This window comes from Netta rufina (genome assembly GCF_964035555.1).
Source record: "Netta rufina genome assembly, chromosome: 3".
In the NCBI taxonomy this organism is placed as follows: domain Eukaryota; kingdom Metazoa; phylum Chordata; class Aves; order Anseriformes; family Anatidae; genus Netta; species Netta rufina.
In genome coordinates, this window is record NC_140125.1 from 85,906,922 (window position 1) to 85,926,972 (window position 20,051).

General features: G+C 39.9%; 1 protein-coding gene across 1 annotated transcript in view; it reads left to right on the top strand.

Annotated features, from left to right (window-relative positions):
* PEX7 (peroxisomal biogenesis factor 7) overlaps nt 1-20,051 on the top strand; it is a 39,426-nt gene that overhangs the window by 14,747 nt on the left and 4,628 nt on the right. The window contains exons 6-9 of the mRNA XM_084283642.1: nt 139-245; nt 724-837; nt 4,112-4,167; nt 13,044-13,143. Coding sequence (XP_084139768.1) covers nt 139-245; nt 724-837; nt 4,112-4,167; nt 13,044-13,143 — 377 coding nt within the window. The remainder of the gene's footprint in view (nt 1-138; nt 246-723; nt 838-4,111; nt 4,168-13,043; nt 13,144-20,051) is intronic.

Consider the following 20,051-nt stretch of genomic DNA (forward strand, 5'->3'; position numbering starts at 1 on the left):
GCTTGATGTACCCTGAATGCCCTCATGTAATGGTTTGTGTTTCATAGAGCTAAGACATCATTGTTACCTGAGTACCAGTGGATTAACTGTATCCCAGAATTGATTCATCAATGCCAAATGAATTTCTCTTTGTTTCAGGTGACCATACGTTAAGAGTGTGGGATGTGAAAGCCCCAGGAGTCAAACTTGTGATACCAGCCCACGAGGCTGAGATCTTGAGCTGTGACTGGTGCAAGTATGATGAGGTACAATCCTGTGCATCCAACTGTTTTCCGAACTGAACCAGTTTCATCAAGTGTCAGTGTTGGTTTCTTGTTTGTTTGTTTGTTTTGGTTGGTTGGTTTTTACTGCAACATTAATGCATCTTCTAGTCATATGGGAATAGAAGCATGCCTAGTTGTTCTCTTACTAGCTAGCTAATTTGCTAGCTACGTCTCCAGAAGAGCATTGTTCCAACTGATAACTGGCCTAAGTGGATCTGAAGTATTGTTCACTCTTTTGCATAGTGAGCAGGATATTTCTTAGTGGAGAAACAGTTTGTATTTCTCTGTTCTCTTTAATTTACACAATGGAGACCTCATTTATGATGTATTTATCTCTGTTGTTTGATCTGTCTTATTATTTGATCTGTCTAACTTCTATAGCTAACATTTTTCTGATATGTATCTTTGCAATTTAATGATCAAGTTGTCCTGATATATCTGTGTTGTATCAAATCATCAGAAGTTGCTGGTAACCGGTGCAGTCGACTGCAGTTTGAAAGGCTGGGATTTGCGAAACGTCCGGCAACCGGTGTTTGTCTTGCTTGGTCATACCTATGCTATCAGAAGAGTGAAAGTAAGTTGCATTTTATTCACTGTAGCCCATCACTGGATTGCTATGCAAACTTTTCTGGAAAGCAATTATATTTTCCATCATCTAATAACTCTGAAAAAACATGTTGAAGATTTTAGATGGTGGAGTGGCAGTTCTTGGAAACTGTTCAGTTTAGCACTGTAAAACATGTTTGATGTTTAGCAGGGTACTAGGCTTTCAAAGGAAATGGTATCGTCAGAGTCAATATATTGATGGAAGAGCATGCCAGGGATTTAGGGAGGGATAGGAGGTTTCCTTAAGCTAAGTTATGTGGGCTATTTTATATGGAGACAAAACCTTCCCTTATTACTTCTGTAAGCAGTGCTGTGCTTTATTCTGCTGATACAAGATGTCAGTATTGATGTAAGGCAAGGTATAGAGCTGTTTGTGAATGTGCATTTTTGTGTATACAAAGAAAATGTTGATAGTCAAGTAAGTTTAGAAACTGTATGCATGAAGAGCTACAGATGACTGTACGGGACCTGTGTACTGCTAGATCACCTGTTGCTAGGAGTTCGTTCTAGATGCACAGTCACAGTGCTTGGAATTAGTGTTGTGTGTTGGCACAGGACACAGGTCTGTGATTTAATATAAGGCTAGTGTGGCACAGATAATACCTGATCATTACGGAGTCTTTCAGGAAAAGGTATGTTAATGAATATTTTCTAGGAAGCTTGAACTGGCAGAAAGAACATCTTTATTTTGCTTCACCCTGGCATTTTTGATCTGTGCCTTTAAAATGGTTTTAAAAGCTACCGCATTTGGGTTGTATTTTTTTCAGAAACCTAAGGGAAGCCTTTCCCTATAACTATGGGAAAGTTTCCATATCACAAATCCTGTTTTTAGCTAGACAGCTTGAGAAGCTCCTGCTTACCTCAGCTGCCCTTTCCTGCTATCCCCACTGGTGGTGACTGTCCAAGTCTTTTTTCTGATTTAATTTCAGAACAACTATGTTCTAATCAGGCTCTGTGAAATGTTTTCCATAGCAGAAGAACATTTAGCAGTGGCAGATCATTCTCTAACTCCAGTTCGACAGCCATTAAGAAAGTGAAATCAATACAGCTTTGAATGTTACATTTTCACTCTCTGGGAGTTAGTGGGATGTGGGATCTTTTAAAAACAGCTCTGCCGCTAAGGGATTCGTAACAAAGTCTTCACAATAAAATGTAGAAAGTGAATGCAGAATTGTTATTCACTGTATCCTGTGATAGTAGAACTAAGAGGCACCTGATAAAACTAAAAGAAGATGGGTTTATAAACAGATGCAAGTACTTTTTCTACATATCAGATTGTAGACTTGAATCGTGTAATGGTTTGGATTGGCAGGGACCTTAAAGATCATCTAATTAAGATAATGTAAGACTTCTGGAATTAGCTCTCTCTTTAATGGTGCTTAGTGAGAGGACAAGAGGCAATGGGCACAAATTGAAATACAGAAAATTCCATTTAAACATAAGAAAAAGCTTAATCAAAAGCTTTTTTTTTTTTGCCTTTTTTTTTTTTTTTTAACTGTGAGATTTCTCAGACACTGGTCTCCATTCTTAGAGATATTCAAAACCTAATTGGATGTGGCCCTTACCAAACTGCTCTAGTTGACCTTTGAGCAAGGCAGGATGGACTAGATGATCTTTAAAGGTCTCTTCTAACTGCAGTGATTCTGTGATTCTATGATAATCTTCCATCAGCCAGACATAGTATATGGAAGAAATGGATGACAGGTGCCTGGTTTCACAAGCTCTTTTTACAGAACATCTTCTGTTGCTTTTACTGGAGCCAAAACACTGGGCTAGGAGGCAGTTGGCCTCACCAAGTAGGGTATTTTTTTGTATTCTTACACAGTTTCATTTAAGTTTCCATTTTAAGGCCCCTCATGTTCCCTGTCTTCTGACACACCTTAAAATGATTATTAAGAGTTGGCCAGAACTTTTTTTTTCCACCCAACTTTGAGGTCAATTCAGTGATTTCAAGGAGACAGAGAGGAGGCTGTACATATATACATCTTCAAGGAAGACGTATGTGAGAGTGCGTGGCTTTTAATCCATCTTAGCAGGCTTTTATAGGTGTGGTTAGAAGGTAGACATGGTCCCACGGATGTGAGATACAAGCACTTAGTGGCAATGAGGATGTCCATGCCTGTGTGCTGTGCCTCACCTGTCAGACCGCCTTGAGAGATACCAGAATGCCACCTAGATAGAGGTGTCCCTTCCCCTACAGCATGCTGGCACTGGCAATTTCAAAGCTGTGCAGCAGGCTGGCTCGGCTGCTTGCTCTGGCTGAAAACCTGTCCCTAAAAGTAGCTAGTTTCTGGATCACTAAGCTGACTCTATTTGTCCCTCAACTACATGATTAAAAGCTGTGACACAAAGGATGGGGCACGAGCATGGCCTGAAGTGGAAAGGAAGGGAAAGGCCACCAGTCTTGGCAGCAGCACACTCTTAAATTAGTCTTAACCAACCGTGAAATCACAGCCGTCAGTTGTCTGTCCTTTGTATTCTCTTCACTTGTTCAAGCTTGTGTTGATTGTCAGGTCTGCGGCGGGCAGGGAGTCCGACCCAGCGCTGTGCTGTCAGGATGCTTGCAGCTTGCTTCTGATCTCGCACTGCGGCACGGGGCTCCAGCAGCACGCTGGGGTCATCTGGAGCCCTTCTCAGGAGCTTTTGGCAGTGGTGCGTTTGGATATCCCATATTCTTAGCTGTCTTCAATCTCAAGACCGAAATACAGCTATAGCTTTTGAGTTAAACCCAAGAGATATTTGTTTGTAGGAACACACATTGCATGCTTGGCAGTTGTGGTGATAGCCCAAGCCTACCTTTGGAATTTCTATTAGCTGTGAACAACATGGGAAGTCTTGCAGGAAGAATCTTACCTATGAACCAAGGTGTGGGGAACCTGTATTTAAAATCGAAGTTATATCAGTGACTTGTATTTCTTGTTGAGAAATACAGACCTTTAAATGGTTGGAAATTGAGGGCTGCTAAAAAGCTGGAATCGAGGTGAAAATTTCCACCAAACTGCATCCTTTTTGCTGCAGTTCTTTGGCCTGTCTACAGGAATCTACAAGGATCTCACAGAGCATTCCCTGTAATTAGAAACATGGTGGGGAAATCTGTTGATGTCTGTTTTGTTACAACATGATGTGGTACCTACAAAGACAGTTTAAATAGTTAAACTTTGGTAACTTTCTACTTACAGTAAGTCTGTATATGCTCACAATGTTTTTGCTTTAAAAATTGGTCTGTTTTTGTTTTCTTGCAGTTTTCACCATTCCACGCAACTTTATTGGCCTCTTGCTCCTATGATTTTACTGTGAGGTACAGTAATTTTTTATTGCATATCTTCTTTAATATTGCCTGCAGTAGAAAATAGTTCTGGAGAGGACATACTGAAGCGCAGTTAAAGTTGCTCTCAGATATTTTCTCTCTGTGTAAAATACGTTGAAAATACATGGTCTCTTCACGTAAAGGCTAAGTCAGTCCTCTGAATGATGTTGGTGCTGATAGATGCTTTCTGGAAGCCTTTTCACATCATTCTAATGCACATAGTTGTGTCTGGCTATGATAGTCCTGATAGGAAGGTAGCATTCTCTAAAATGAAGGTAGGTGGGTGACTTTGTATGTTTCCGTGCTTTATTTTTATTTAAGCTTCTTATAACACAGCTTTTTCAGCCTGCTTGTATCTGACAAAGCCTTAGTGTTGTTCTACAGTATGTATGCTGAAGTACACAGTACGTGAGCAAGTTCCCCTGGCTGCCCAGTAAATCTGATACTGCTGAGGATTTTATAATAGAGGTATCTGCTGTCATATAAGTTATCTGCTTCTCTCTGTTTCTTAACAAGTGGAACCATATTGAAAGAAGTTGATAAGCTTGTTAAGTAGATCAGCAGAGGAGAAAAAAATACTCGTTCCTAAAATTATGTTTAAAAATGCCTGAGATATACAGGTTGGTATACAAGAAAGCTTACATTTCAAGAGCTGATGTTACATCTGTTCCTAGGGTAGGTTGACAACATCACCAGTTTTATTTTCATTGATTCTGATGAGAAAGCAAACTTCTACACCATTTGCAATTGTATATTAGAAAGTCCTGCTGGTGATATGTCTAATCTTTTTTTTTTTTTTTCTGTAAAATTTTAATCCAAAGGCTTGTATTTCATGCTGTTCTAGCTATAACATACTTTAGGAATACAGTGCAGTACAGGCTTTAAAATTTAATCTAAAATAAGTGATTAAGACTCAATGTATGCTTTTATATATTCACTTCTTTTTTTAAAATTGGATGTTGCATATTAAAGAGGAAAGGGACGTTTCCAGGCAAATTTATTTCTGAATTCCTGATTTTATAATATTTGATTATTACTTTTTGCCTGTAGACATAATATCTATAGTGCCAGTCTTACATTGGAAAGCAACTTTCACCTGAGTTCACCTGAGAATAGTGGTTTTAAAGCAGAAAATTATTATTGTGTGTAAAACCACACACTGGGAACCATTGAAGTGGTAAATTTTTAAAATCAGATATGTTAAATGATTAAAAATTAAATTTCTCACAGCAAGTATAACTTACTGTTTTCCCCAAGGCAACAGAAGTAGGAATGTTCTGCTATACAGGAGAGTTCTGATTGCTCTTAAAACCACAACTCAATGTACTGTGTTTAAAATTCAAAGTGCATATGCCCTGAACATTAAAGGAACTAACCAGCAGTATGTTGTTAATTATCTGAGTCGTATCCTTAAATTAGATGGATTCTTTTTCCCCACCTGTTTTGGTGTCTCAGTCCCCTGCTTGCTGTATTAATTTTAATGCTTACAAACTTGCAGTCTTGGTGGTATATTTTTTCCCATTTTACTTTTTATCAGATAATTAAGGTAAAAGAGTTTTAAATGAAATTAGTGCTTTGGTATTTGGATAAGTAATATTCCCATGCTGGGCTTTGTTAAAAAAAAAAATAATAATAATAAATGTGATTAATGACTGGATCTGGACAGCGTTTCTTTAAGAGTGATTGGACCTGATGCCTGTGGTTACTGTTCAGGTGCCAGCTGAAAGCTCCTCTCCTCACTGATGGTAGTTCTGTTCAACAGATCTGCTGCTGAAATAACAGGCTGTTACCTTCACTGGGCCAGCCAGGAATCACGTGCTGATTGACTGGACAGCATCTGGGTTGCAGAGGCTCTCTGCTGTAGTCCTGCCTTTCCATGTCCTGGGCAGCGTGGCATTCCCCTCCTGGTGACGGCAGGAGAGGAGGTGTGGGTACTTTGGGAGTGAGGGAAGGGTGAAGTTGTGAGCAATACAGGATGGAAAGATCACTGGGAATGCAAGCATTATGGATTTGCAGACTGGGCACTGACAGAAGTGTTCTTCTAGAAGAAGGGAGATGAGAAGGATGGAAATAAAGCCAACACTCCCTCCTTCCTCCACTGCATTAAGTCACACTACCTTATGATTTGAACTTCTGGAGACAGTGAGGGTTAGCTTCTGCAAGCTTTTGTTTCTAGCAGTCTCTGCTTACTGTGTCCTGCTTAAAGGCTGCCTGTAGCTCTTTATCAGCAGGCTGAATGCTGCCAAACATCTGGGCAGCTTGGGGAGCAGCTGCATGCCTGGTGTGCAGCTTGTAGAGCACAGTGAACAGGAACATGCAGAGGTGAAACAGGGCTGAGAGGCTCCGCTCCAGACAGCGTGGGACTGCTTGAGACTGTGTGGTGATGATGGTGACGCTCCACAAGGAGCTGATGGAGTGGTTGTCCTGGGCACATCAGAGTCCTCAGCCTCGATAGCACCAGAGAGGGTGTTGTTGCCTTCCAGGTCTGCAGGGAGTACCTGGTGCATCTCCCTGGGGCTGGGGATGGTGAGCGCCTTGGGATTTAGGCTCTCACCTCCGCGAGGAAGGAGGAACAGTTAGCAGCTATGCTTCAGGAAGTAGAAGATAAAGGTTCCCCTGATGGAGAAGGCTGGAAACTTGTGACATCTGGCAACACAACAGTGCCCTTCTCCAATTCTAGAGAACAAGTTTGGTGCCCTGGGAATGGATGAGCAAGAACAAACTCATTCTGGACAGGTGTCAGCTGAGCCTGAAGCAAGTGTCTGCACCAAGAGCAAGAAGTGTGTCAGTACTGGAGACTTCCTCCTCTTGCATTCCCTCTTGAAGCATCTACCTGCCACCCAGCTTGATGTCTTTGAAGGTTTTGCAGCCCCGTGTTGAGATCCAGGAGGCTGTGGAGAGACAGCAAGGGTTTGTCCAGCTTCAGAGCCCACTTATCTAGGGCCACAGGCTCTAGTGTTACTGGAAGTGGTGACCGTGAGAGCAGCTCTGTGGCTTTGGGAGCCCAGATGGTGTTTTTCTTGATTCTGACAGCGAAAGAGAAAAGACCAGGTAGAAAAAGGCCTGCTCATCAAGTCAACGCTTGGCTGTGTGGTTGCTGTCACAAACAGGGCTTTGTCTTTCACAACCACAGGGCCCTCTTTGTGTGGTGGGTACTGCAAGGCAGGCTAAGGTCCATCTGTTAAAGTAGAGCAAGAGCATCTTTGCCAGCAGGCTTGCTAACCTACTGAGGAAGGCGTCCAACTAGGAACGTCGGGGAGAGCGACCATAACCTGAAGAGAAGTGAAGGTGTGAGGGTCAGAGAAGGGTGTGGGGAATAGCATAATGTCAGAGGCTTTTTCGCTTTCCCTCTGAATGCAGCCTGACACCTGTGTGCAGCAGGGAAACTAAACGGAGAAGTAGAAGGCCATGTGCAGCTGCGCAGCCATAGCCTCTTGGGGATTTTAGAGTTACAGTGGGATGCAGCCACCTTCCTAGCCCTGCTTTCGTGAGGAGCCTTTATCCATTGCAACGCTGCTGTCTCGTGAGCTGTTACGTACCGAAGCTCCTGAGAGCCTTTTCCTAGTTTACTTTAATTGTTATTCTCTTCCTTAATGTACTAAGGGGTAGTGCCTGGCCAGTGAAATCCTCTGTTGTGCGGTCGGTGCCAGGAGGCTGACAGTGTAAGTGCTGTGTTGTCCATACCTATATAACCTCCTGGACTGCTGTACCAGCGTTCTGTCTTATGTAAAGCGCCTAGTTTTATTTATCTCTTAGATGTACTTCTCGTACAATACTGCACGGTGGACTGTGGAGGTTTATTTATGTGGTCTTACTTAACCTACTCTCCTGATGCAGTGCCAGCTGCTTTGCAGCGTGCAACTTCTCAAAAGGCTGCTAAGTCCGGAGTAAAGACTGGTGGTTGGTTTCTTCCAGTGGCCTTGTCTGAGCAGCATGATTAATAATCAAATAGCTGATGCATTTAAGTGACTTTAATGTGTCCCGTTACTCTTCCCATTTCTGACACCAACTGTATATCCTTCAGGTTTGGCACTAATATGCTTCATCTAGCACCAACATCCAGTGCAGTTTCAGCTCTGACATTTCATTTGTGAAACAGTCAGCAAAGAGGAGAGCTCCTAGCTCATCTACCATGGTGTCTGAAAACGCAGAGTGTGGAAACCTTTTCACAAAGTGACATGTTTTACTACAGGCATTATTTTTCTGTCCAAACAATTACTTGCTGTGACCAGGGACAGATGGAACAGAGCTGAAGAGGTGAAATACATTTTTTTTTTTTTTTAGCAGTTTTCTAAAACTATTAGCTCCTGGTTTTGGCGTGAGTGAACAAATAACAAAGAAGGGCAGGTGAAAATCTTTGACAAACATGGCACAAGAAAAATATCGTGTATAACAGGGGAAACTTGTCACCATGACACCTTGGGAAGGTCCCTTCTAAAGAATATATTAATATTATGTTGTACCTCTACCATGTATCCTTTACTGTCTCTTGCAATGCAGAGTGTAGCTCACGGTAAGATGTAGAGGTCACTTAGGAATGTTCCGAGTTTGAGTGGATGCACACAACGCCCCACGGACACGTGTGCCTGCATGCAGACATGTATGTAACTGCATACACGTACACGCATGAGGACGTGACTATAGACACACAACTATACACATTTCAATGTAAGAACAAAAAATAATTTGTATTTTATATATATAAATACTTATATATAGAAATGGGTAAGAGGTTTGGGGTTCCAGTGTGTGGTATTAATTTTGTATCTTGTCAAATCTACTCAAGACTTGTGACTTTTCTTTCTAAGTCTCATCTGATAGTAAGCCATAGAACAGCACAGAATGGCACGCCTTTAAAAATTATAATAATTGCTTGTGTGCACTGCAGTCAAGCCACTGAAAGCTAGTTCACATGCCAACTTCACACTGAGGGCTAAGAAAATAAACTGTGTTAGATTTGAGCTTTATTTTTTGTACTTGAGTATAATGATTTGGATTTAACCCTGTGTCTAGTAGATCCTTAATCAAGACAACCTTTTCTATACTAGTTCCTTACTCTTTGGAAGAGTTCAGAAAAAATGCAGATTAATTAAAAAGCAGTTTTAACACAAACGAATCATTAAAATGTCAGGAAATGTACAAAGTGCAGGAACATTTCCAGGACTTATTTAGGTCTGCATGCATGTTCTTAAGCCTTATCTCTATCAAAATTCAGTTTGAAAGAACTTCAGTGTCATCTCTTACTGGAATTGTAATTTTATATTTTTGGAGACTCTTCAGTGTAAAAAGATCTTAGTGCATTAGGCACAGGCAGTGCTCACTCAAATTTAACAAGATGATCTGATAAATTGGAGAACTTCATTAAGCTGATATCAAGCCGGATCTTGAAATATATTCACAGAATCTTGCCTCTGACGCAAAAAAGCAGTTTTTGTTGAAAGTTATTCTGTATTGGTTATCATCTCTGAAAGAGGCTTTATGGTAAACCACTGTCCCCACCTCCCCATCACTGTGTACAAGTTCAGTAACATGGATCACAAAGAAGTCTTCAGAACTTCTGGAATAATGCTGCTCATAAGAAAAAACAAACGAAAAAACTTTTTTTTCTTTACTTATTTGTCCTTGGCTTTTTTTCCCCCCTTTTTTTTTCTTCAAACTAAAAAAAAATAAATAAAAAATGTTTTTTCTTTACTCACTTACTGATTTTTTTTTCCTGACTATGAAATGTCTTGCTGCTAATCAAAATACTTATCAATGGTGTTTTCAAGCATGAAACTGAAACCTCTGCAGTAGAAGAACCTGTTAATTTCAGCGTCTCAGTTGATGGTAGCTCCTGCAACATTATAAAAATTCCAATTGACAGCGAAGTTGCTAGTGGCAATCTTAGCTTTGAGCATTACATCTGAAATTAACCTAATTCAAATCTGATTGTAACTTTTCAGTTATGATTTAACTTTGTTGTGACTGTGGAGGTAGTCACAGTCACTCCTATATCAGTGTAAGCAACGTATGTTCTTTTTTATGCTTTCTTTTAGGATTAAGGCAAGAATTAAAATTTCATAATAATAATTATCATTACACATGAACAAGTGCCCAGGTTCTTGTATTTTATAATTTCGCTGGCATTTTCCTGCCTGAGTGTGCTATCTTTCTTTTGAAGTAAGTATTAATGTGGTCAAATTTCTCTTAAAATGAGGAAAATTCTGAACACGGGAGCTAGTCACCAAAGGCTCCAAACAAATTTCTGGTGCTAGTAATAGCACAATGTTGGTGAACACAGCAAAGGGATATTTGTATATTTTCTCTTTTAATTTCTTTTAATAAACAGGTCTCTTTGTATAAATGTTAAATCTTTGTAATTAAAACTTGCAAGTAGTAAATATTTAACTATGGCAGCATCTATTTTTTTTTTCTTATGGAAAACGAATCCTTTTTCTTCTAAATAACCCCTTTTTGCTTTTTGGTTGTGAGGCTAACTATTATTTCTCAGTTTGTGGTATCAATATGTTTAAACATTTCTCCACAAAATGTATCCTGTCTTTTTGAAAGGTAAAGTTGGCTTTTTGTGGGCACACAATAAGTCAAATATTGAGAGAGTATACATGCCTACAGTACAGAATCACAGAATGGTTTGGGTTGGAAGGGACCTTTAAAACACACCCAGTTCCACCCCCCTGCCATGGGCAGGGACACCTCCCACCAGACCAGGCTGCCCAAAGCCCCATCCAGCCTGGCCTTGAACACCTCCAGGGATGGGGGACCCACAGCTTCTCTGGGCAGCCTGTGCCAGGGCCTCACCACCCTCACAGAGAAGCATTACATACGGTGTTATCTGTATGTCAGTGACAACCCCTTTTGTATTTCTCATCTCCAGCTTACCTATTTTTAGCCATCTGGCCTTTCCAAGTGCTTGATGAAGAGTGATGCATGCGTCATGGTGAACCGATCTCCACTCCAGGCTTACGATACTAAATGGGGAATATCTAGAAGCTGTGATGAGACCACAGACATCTCTAAGATAGGGTTTTGCATCCCCTTTTACTAAATTCATGTTCTGGGAACCAATCAGGGAGCAAAGAGTAGGCAGAGCAAAAAAAATGGCACTATGCTAGTTTTGGAACTTGGGCTACAGACAGCATATTTCACTTGGTACTGCAGTGAGTTACCAGTGCCACCGTTAACTTGTCATCAGTGGTTATCAGTCCTGAGGCTGTGCTTTTTTTGGTCTTTCATTAGTAAGTATTTTTATATCAAAACAAAGGTCCCAGGCAGTCTGTGGAACTTGAACTGAGTTGTGGTACTCTTAAACTCTGTACTGCTGCTGCTGTTTTGCAAACATCACTTCATAGAGCAAACACCAATTTGCCTCACTATTTTAAAAATTGGTCAGATAGTCTAAGTTTCTGTTCGTATAGATCTAAAGTTGTCTCCTTTAATCTTAATTTCCAGTTATGAGCAACTGTCTTAGAAAGAGTTAGTAAAGATCGTTGTGGTAAGGAAGGCTACCACTTACCTAGAGACAAGAAGACTGCTTTCCTTCGGTTCTTAGGGGCAAATGGGTGAGGATGAAAATGCTGAAATGGTCTTTTTGTGCATCTCTCTTGCAAAATAAGCTGTTTGTCTTAGATCTCAGGTACTAGGAAAAAGTTAAGAGGGTTGTTGCTATGGCGTAGCCATTGTGCTGATACCACTCTGCTCATTTATTAAGGAAATAACATCTACACTTTAAACAAACTGACCCTGCTGGCTCCAGTGTTTGCTGTTTTATCTGAATTGGTTTGAACATACAGAGCTTTCAGTGTAGTTGGTCTGATAATCAACTGCTCTTATTAATTACTGTCACTTTCTCCAATAGGAGTAAGGCAGAGGCCTCTGTGATTGTTACAGAAGAAATAAAGCTAATCATTGACCACTGTGAGAAAATCCAACCTGTAGGAAATTTGGTTACAGCTGTTAGCCCATAAAAAATGTGTTGCTCTGAGGTCTGTGGGCTTTTAAAGCAATACTATACAGCCCGAAAACGAAAAACAAATCTTTCTTCTGTGCCATCATTAGGCTATGGTGTCTTGTAAGTGTACGATTGCTTGAAAGTTCTATTCCTGAATCCACGTTTTACAACTGAGGTTTCTTGTTGTACCTACACTGTCATCCTATTTTCTTTTATACCTCTTTTATACTTGCTATAAATGACATTGCATCTACCCTGGGAATAGCCTGGAGAAGTAGAATGCTTCAGAAATCCATTTAGACATTTATATCAACTGGGCTTGGAAAGGAAAACTTATTTTTGAAATAAAAATTAGTGGAATAAACTGTTTAATGCCACTGATCTTTGTCGTACACATTTATTATTAAGTTATAATATTGTATTTTGTTTTACCGAAACACAGTCTCAGATTGGAGACAGGGAATGACCAGTGTCATGAATGAAAATGTAATTTTCCATAAATAAGCATCTCATACTGAACAGTTACAAAAAGCGATAGATCATAATTTATGTTAATAAATAAATGTGATAAAATTCTTCAGCTATCAAGAAATATAAGAATATTATTTTGCCTATATTTTCTTCTGCTTCAGTAATGTCCCAAAAGCTGGTCTTTGGTGCCAGTTTTGATCTCAGTTTCTGCAACAGGAGACAAAGACGGTTTTGCCCAGTGAAATTTAATTTATGCAAATCAGCAGATGGCTTTGCAGGAATATGATTAATTATGTTCCCTAAGTGGATGAGTTTGCTCTTTTAAATACCCTGGCAGCAACAGATTTGTCAATATCTTGCATTATATTTTTAAAATGGCCTTTCAATTACATTAATTGTGGTTTGTTTGATTTTCTCTCCCTCCCCCCCTCCCTTCCTCTCTGTATAGATTCTGGGACTTTTCCAAGCCTAACCCTTTGCTGGAAACAGTTGAGCATCATACTGAATTTACATGTGGACTAGATTTAAGCCTTCACAACTCTGGTCAGGTAAGAGGTGTGACGAATTTACATTTCCCTTGCCTGTTACAGTCAGTTCAGTTGAGGCTGGACTCCATCTCGGATCCTGAGTAAGAGCCACTGGACCGCAGAAAGCTTTTGGAAGTGAATCTGGCCGAATGCTTATTAAATAAACCTCTCTTTAGGTCTATATTTATTTATAAAGCAGTTACTCACATTGGGGCAGAGAGGAAGGCAGAACAGGCAGAATTGCAAAATGAGATAGCAGAAAGTCATGGTGAGCTCAGGGAAAATGAGGTAGCTTTATTTCAGAAGGAAGGGCAATGGAGAGGGGTGCCTAGGATGCCAAGCTGAGACACAGAGCTTTGTTCTGTCCACTTGAAAACTCAAGTTAAGCATTGCTAGTGTCACATGTGATACCAAGTCTTGGTTTGTCGTAATAGCAGGAGTACTGTAGGAGGCTTAAAATGTATTTAGAAGTATAAAAACCTTCAGCTATTAATGTGAATGAGTGGGACTCATTTTGGCAAGGGCACATGCCTGTGAACAGGTTACAGTAGAATTCTCTCCTCTGCTTCTGTTGCTACAATAATTTCTGTTTTGTAAACAGAGAATTGTCGTAATGCAGTTTGACCCTTTTTTTTTCTGAAAAGAAAGGTAGAAGGAAGCTAAAAATTAACATAATTATTTGCTTTAATACCTATAAGTGTATAGTTTTCACATAGAAATTACTGCCACTGAGTTAACTATAGCAAATACAGTATTTAATGTGCCTCAGGTGTTATTTACATCTAGATTCTTTGCTAATTCACAGTGAAATTATTTTTTTTTATCTTAGGAAAAAAATCACTTTTTTCATTTGTGATGAAATTCTGGCTAGGCAAAGCAAATAAAACCATCCAAATTTCTGCTGCTTGATACAAAGACACAGGAGAAAGGTGTCAGTTTGGCAATATACTTAGCTTAATGCAGGGGGAGCCATTCTTGGCATCAGCACAGGCTTGAAGAGCTTCATGCCCAATTGCTCATTCCCCGAATTCTGCTGCCTCAGGGGTGCTGCAGTGGCTGTTCATGAGGCTGTGCTGTGAACAGTGTAGGGGAATTTGTAAGGCTGAGTACAAATCTGAAGTTTCAGGGTATTTGTGACTGGGGCTGGGCAGGGCGAGAGTAGCATAAAGGCCAGTTGCTGGGAAGTAAAGCTTCATCCCAAGTGAGTGCACAGTTATGATTCTGGCTGAATTGGGGCCAGAGGCAGCAGGAAGCATAGCGTACGTAGTGCCTTAGGGCCTTGCACTGCCACATCACAGCATGCTCTGAGCACAACTTGGCTTTCCATGAAGTTGCTGTGGATTTTGCCATGGATCTGAGTGAGATGACAAAAAGATTTTTCTTCTTCTATATTGAGAGTGTGATTACATCTTGATTCTAAGCCTGTTGGAAAGAGCCCTGGGTGTTTGTTACAGTGGATGGTGTTTCTGACTGGCTAAATATGACTTCTTTTTGTATGCTATGTCTGTCAAACTCTGCGTTCCCGCTGAAAGGATATTCTTCCTTTTGTAACTGCAATGCATGGAACAGCCTCCTTGGAACAAGGCTCATTGATGACAGATAATGAGTTCAAAGCAAACAGCTGCACCTGCACTTGGGTGGTGGAAAAAGGAAAATGATGGCGTGTATACCCGTCTACATTAGGGTATTCGTGCATCCAGGTATTTTTTTGCAAGTCCTGTGTTGGACTTAATGCAGAAGTACCAGCCGGTAAGTCTGAGGTACTTACCACATACAGTTCATGCCAATGTGCCTTCCAGACAGAAGTTTGGCATCTGCAATAGCAGATGGGATTTATAAGATGTTCCTGTGGAACTGATGGAGCTTTGAACAGAATCCACAGGCAGGTACATGTAGGCAGGTGGGTTCTTGGGCAGTGTCCTGCTAAGAAGAGGCAACATGGGTGGGGAAGAGATTTGCCAGTGAGGAATGGACCCAATCATGGAGGTAAGTATTATCTAGGTGACACAGATAATTCCTTAGTGCTTAATTACTATTCTGATACCTATCTTGGGGTATCTGCCCCTACATAAAAGTAAGCCTTTGTTGAAAGCTTTGCTTTTTAATAAAATCAACTATTTTTTTCTTTCACCTTAATGGTTGTGTCATGTCCATAATAATTTTGGACTAACACATTTTCAAGCATATATTAAAACGTGCAAAGCATTAACAGAAAGGGTCCGTAAGACAGTCAGGGTATTTTGCTGTTGAAATGCAAGTGTTGATGTGAGAGCTAGGAGAAGACACTCCAAATCACAGCTTATATTGGAATGGTGTTCTGCAACTCGTCGGATTTCTTACTTCTCTTCTGGTATTTACTTTCCCTGTGCATGATCTTGTACATAATTACAAATAATATGGAGTTGGTGATAATACCAGTACGGTACCTGTGAAAATAGCCTTGACTCTGTGTTACACTGTTCTTTGTGACTCAGCTTCTCTGCATCTCCAGTTTCTTCTCCCTAAAGCTATGGGGTATCACCAGCATTTTGTGTCTGTACCTGTCTGTGCTCCTCCCTTCCACCTGGCCAGAGGCGTTAGAGCTGAGGGGCAATGCTTGTTTGTAGCAGCAGTCTGATCCCATGAAATGTTGCTGTGCTGTTGGCATCGTGAGCTTTCATATGGCATCAGTGTCACTCAAACTTAAAAAGCTGTCCTTTCTCACTAGCTGGAGAGAGGTCGTAGCCAACCTGTATCCACCTGAGCTGTATACCCTGAAGGTAACTGAAATCTTGTCGTAAGATCTTTCAGCTTGATGGAGATTTTTTTATTATCATTGGTCAAATTCTGGTGTACAGGTTTGTTCTGCTACCTCTTGTGTATGTGCAGATTATGCAATGTGTCAAATTAGCGATGCCAACACAGCAGGCAGCAGAGGGGCTACTGAAGTTGGCTTAACCAGTAGAGCCAAATAGAAATGCAGGAGGTGTCTATAGCAGGGCTGTTTTGCCCTGTATTCTGCTGTTCATTAGACATGTGCCCTTGGCAGTCCTAGAAATGTTGACTGTTCCATATAAAAGTGGCGCTGCATCTTGTGGAAATGTACAGAAAAGGAAAGACCTTGGTTTTGCTAATTTGCTCTTAATTTTCACACTTGATTGCCAAGGAGCTGATAGCTTCCACCCAGCTGCCGTGGCTGTCACGCTGCTCTGATTGTATCGCCGTCTGTACTTCTTTTTAATCTCTCCGTATGGTCGGGGATGCTACTAAAGTTACGCAGTTAGTGATCCTTTGAGATAAAAAGATCCTACCCTTACTTAGTTTCAGAGTGGATTTTTGCATGGAAAGATCAGATTTAAACAGCTGCAAATGTTGTCATTAAACCGATGCGAGCACCTTTATAGAGTTTATAGAAACTTTATAGAAAGGGAGGTGACGTTTCTTGCTGGTGCTTACTGCAGGTCCTTCCCTAACTGTTCAGCTTTCACTATGTCAGTCAAAGCCAACCATTTAGGAATAATGGTTGTTCTTATATGTTATCAACAAACGTCTCATCATAGGGTGTGTGGAAGGGTTACTGTCATGCATGGCAATTCTGTAGGAGCTGCAATGGCAGTCTGCTGAGAGGAAAAACTTCTCAAGCTTTGATTATGAAGTGCTGGGAAGAGATGAGGCAGCAGTTTCCTGCTTGTGTGTCGTGTATCAGTGGCTTAAAAACAATTTCTACTCCTGCAAACCTCATCTGTTAGTCAGCATAGTGGATTTTGTTCCTGTATCTGGAACAGCGTTTCTTCGTAAGAGCTTACGGTTCAGGGTTTGTTCAATTCTGCGTATATTGGAAATAATAACTAAAACAGTGTGTGTGGTTTTTTTTTTTCAGAAGCACATTAGAGAAATCTTTCATTGCACATTCAAAATAAAAAGTTTTAATTTACAGACTCCTATCGCTTCATTCTTGTGAAGGTAGACATCGTGTGCAGCTTATTCCTGGCATCTTTTGATGAAACAAAAGGCCACACGAGGGGTTCAGATTTTCTAGTAAAAAAAATAGGTATTGACTAAATTTCAATTTATGCATGTCCCATTATGCACTTAACCAAACAGTTTTAATGAGGGGGGAGATCTGCCTATTCCATCTGTTCGTAGTGGTCCTCATCGCCTCCTCACACCTCCCCCCCAAAAAGGTGCTTAAACAGAGATCCCCTGTACTTATATTTTTCTACCATATGGTGTATGAATGGGAACTAAGGCCAAAACTGGTCTGGTCTGGAGGTGGAATCTGAGAAATGATCGCCTCTCAAAGTAATCTGATGAGTAGCAAACCTAATAGCTTTCTTTATCTCCACCTAATCTCCATCTCTCCATCTTACACACATACAGAGGGTGTTCAGGTCCCTTCAAAATACATTAATAAAGATATAAATAGATTGTTAGATTCCATATAAAACGTCACAGAAGATAAGAAACTAAAAGAGGAAGGGAAACACAACATTAATGGATGAGAAGAACTGAATACATTTTCTGATATCTGTTCTCACGGGGAAAAAAAAGGCAAGTCATATTGGTTTTATTTGAAAATGGGGTGGGATGAAGAAAAGCTGAAAAGAGAAATGGTTTGCTATCAGACACACTTGTGCATTATCCTCTGATTTATTACAAGCACTCAGGAAGCTGAGTGGCACCAAGGTGCTTCTGGATAGGCCCATTAAAAAGGCTGAAAATATTAACATGGAGAAGGCTGCATTTTCTTCTGATTAACCCCCCTTCATAAAGGGGTTACTGAACTCACCAAAGTTTTTAGTTGATCTTTTCAATGTATTTCCTCTGGGTTGGAGGTTGGGGTTTTATTATGCCTTCAAATATTGAAAGAAAAAAAAAAAGCTACTAACTTGGGAGATTTCTCTTTTCTTCTTTTTCCTTCTGAACGTTAAGGAGGCAGAATGTCATCCAGATAATTGCCCTGGTCTCAATGGATTGCCCTCAGGTGCTGGAAAAGGTCTAAGTCTATTGCAAAGCAAGATGATTGTGATGAATAGGAAAGAGAGGGCCTATCAGAAAAGTAAATCAGTTTGTGAGTAAATGGAAATGTCTTTGATAAATGAACGGTATCAATATTAAATCAATTGGTGGGAAACATTGTTATACTCTGGGACAAGGATAAACAATTCAATAAAATACAGGATAGCTGTTTCATTTAAATTAATCCATGGTTTTCAAATCAAGCAATCAGCTTCCTATGATGACTGCAGTTTTTTGTTCCTTTGCTTGCTTTTTGGCTTTACTTAAAGGGAAATATAGTGATGCCCATTTTGATTTCTGTTCTTCAAATAGACTTGCTTAAAAACTCTACTGGCAGATAACTTGGCATGACATTTATGCTGCAGCAATAACAATAAGTTATCCCGAGCATATATGCTAGTACAGCAACTTTGCTACTTAAATAAGGTTAGAGACATTTTGGCAAAGTGCTTTTGTCCCATATAGCTTTAGTAACAGTTCATAACCAGCAGAAAAATTACCTGTTTTAGAATGTGATTTAAATTTGCGTTATTTCTTGATGTAACTGAACAGTCACTGTCAGGTGAAATATTCTTGTTTTACAATTCAGCTTTAGTTATTCTCCTTTCCTCTGCAATTTCAGATAGTTAAAAGTTGCTATAGTAGAATTTTATTCTATCGTTACAAGAACGATTTATATTATAATGAAAATTGCGTGACATACGGGTGTCCAAGGTATTAAATCGTATAAGGATTATAATTATGCAGTTCTTTGCAACTGAAGTAAACTGTCTTCTACTCTGTTTGCATGTCAATTAAAAAAAAAATAGTAAATCATGGACTCTCTAAATATTGAAATCAGTGAGATTTGTTTCAATTTGTGAGTAAAATTTCTTTCCAAGACATTGAAGTCATGAACACAGAAAGGTGAACCTCCACACCTTCACATTCCTAGTGGTGAGGACTTTATTGGATATGAAGACAACGTTTGAATTGATTTTTGAATTTTCTTTTCTCCTTCATCTTACCAGAGGAGCATTTTTCCACCTATTAGTAACATCTTCTCATTAATCAAAATGTAGACTCTAGGAAGTTGCATTTTTTTACTGCATATTTATTTACTCTGTTGTGCGGGATCAGCCCTCCTCTCAGCTGGAATTACTGCTGCTTTTTTAATATTTAAATGAAATAGCACTTAGTTAAATAACCAAATCGCATATCACACGAGAACTGACATTGCTAAATACTTCTAGTGCTTATTCAATATCTTACGTTTCCCTCTTCTTAGGAAAGGCATACAATGGTTATAAGACCATTGTATAAAATAGGTCATCATAAGAAAAAAAAAAAAAAAAAGGCAAAATGAAAGAAGGCATTTGGTAACCTGATGCAGTAGCTGCATAAACATTACTTCTCTTTATCCCATGGTTTATTTTAGTCATTTGTATTTGTGGCAGTGATAATTTACGAAGTACTGCAAAGGGGCATGTAGCAGCTGTCCATAAATTAATGCTGGCTACCACAATGACACCTCTCAGTTGTCCCCCTTCTCTTACAGACGTGGCTGTATTTTGGAGAAGTATTAAGGAGAAATGGAAATGCTATTGCATTTTCTAGTGCTGTTCCATTCTGTAGTGTCACAGGTTTGCATGCATGCCTGTTTGCTGCTTATTACATCGGCATTCTCACCAAGGTTTCTAATACTAATCTTGCTTTATGGTCTTCCTGCTGCACAGCAGAACTTGATACAGTGCTGTTTGCTGTAGTTTTATTTTCCTTCTGTTAGCTGCTTACCTTGTCATCTTTCATGTGTTATCATTAAGTCAATGAGTTGGGCAAATTACGGCAAGTGATCCTTTTCAAACTCCCTTTTAATATCCCCTGTTTATTTTTAGTGTTGCTAGATTAAACAGTTCTGTAACTGTATTTGTTCAGAGGCTGCTTCAGGATGC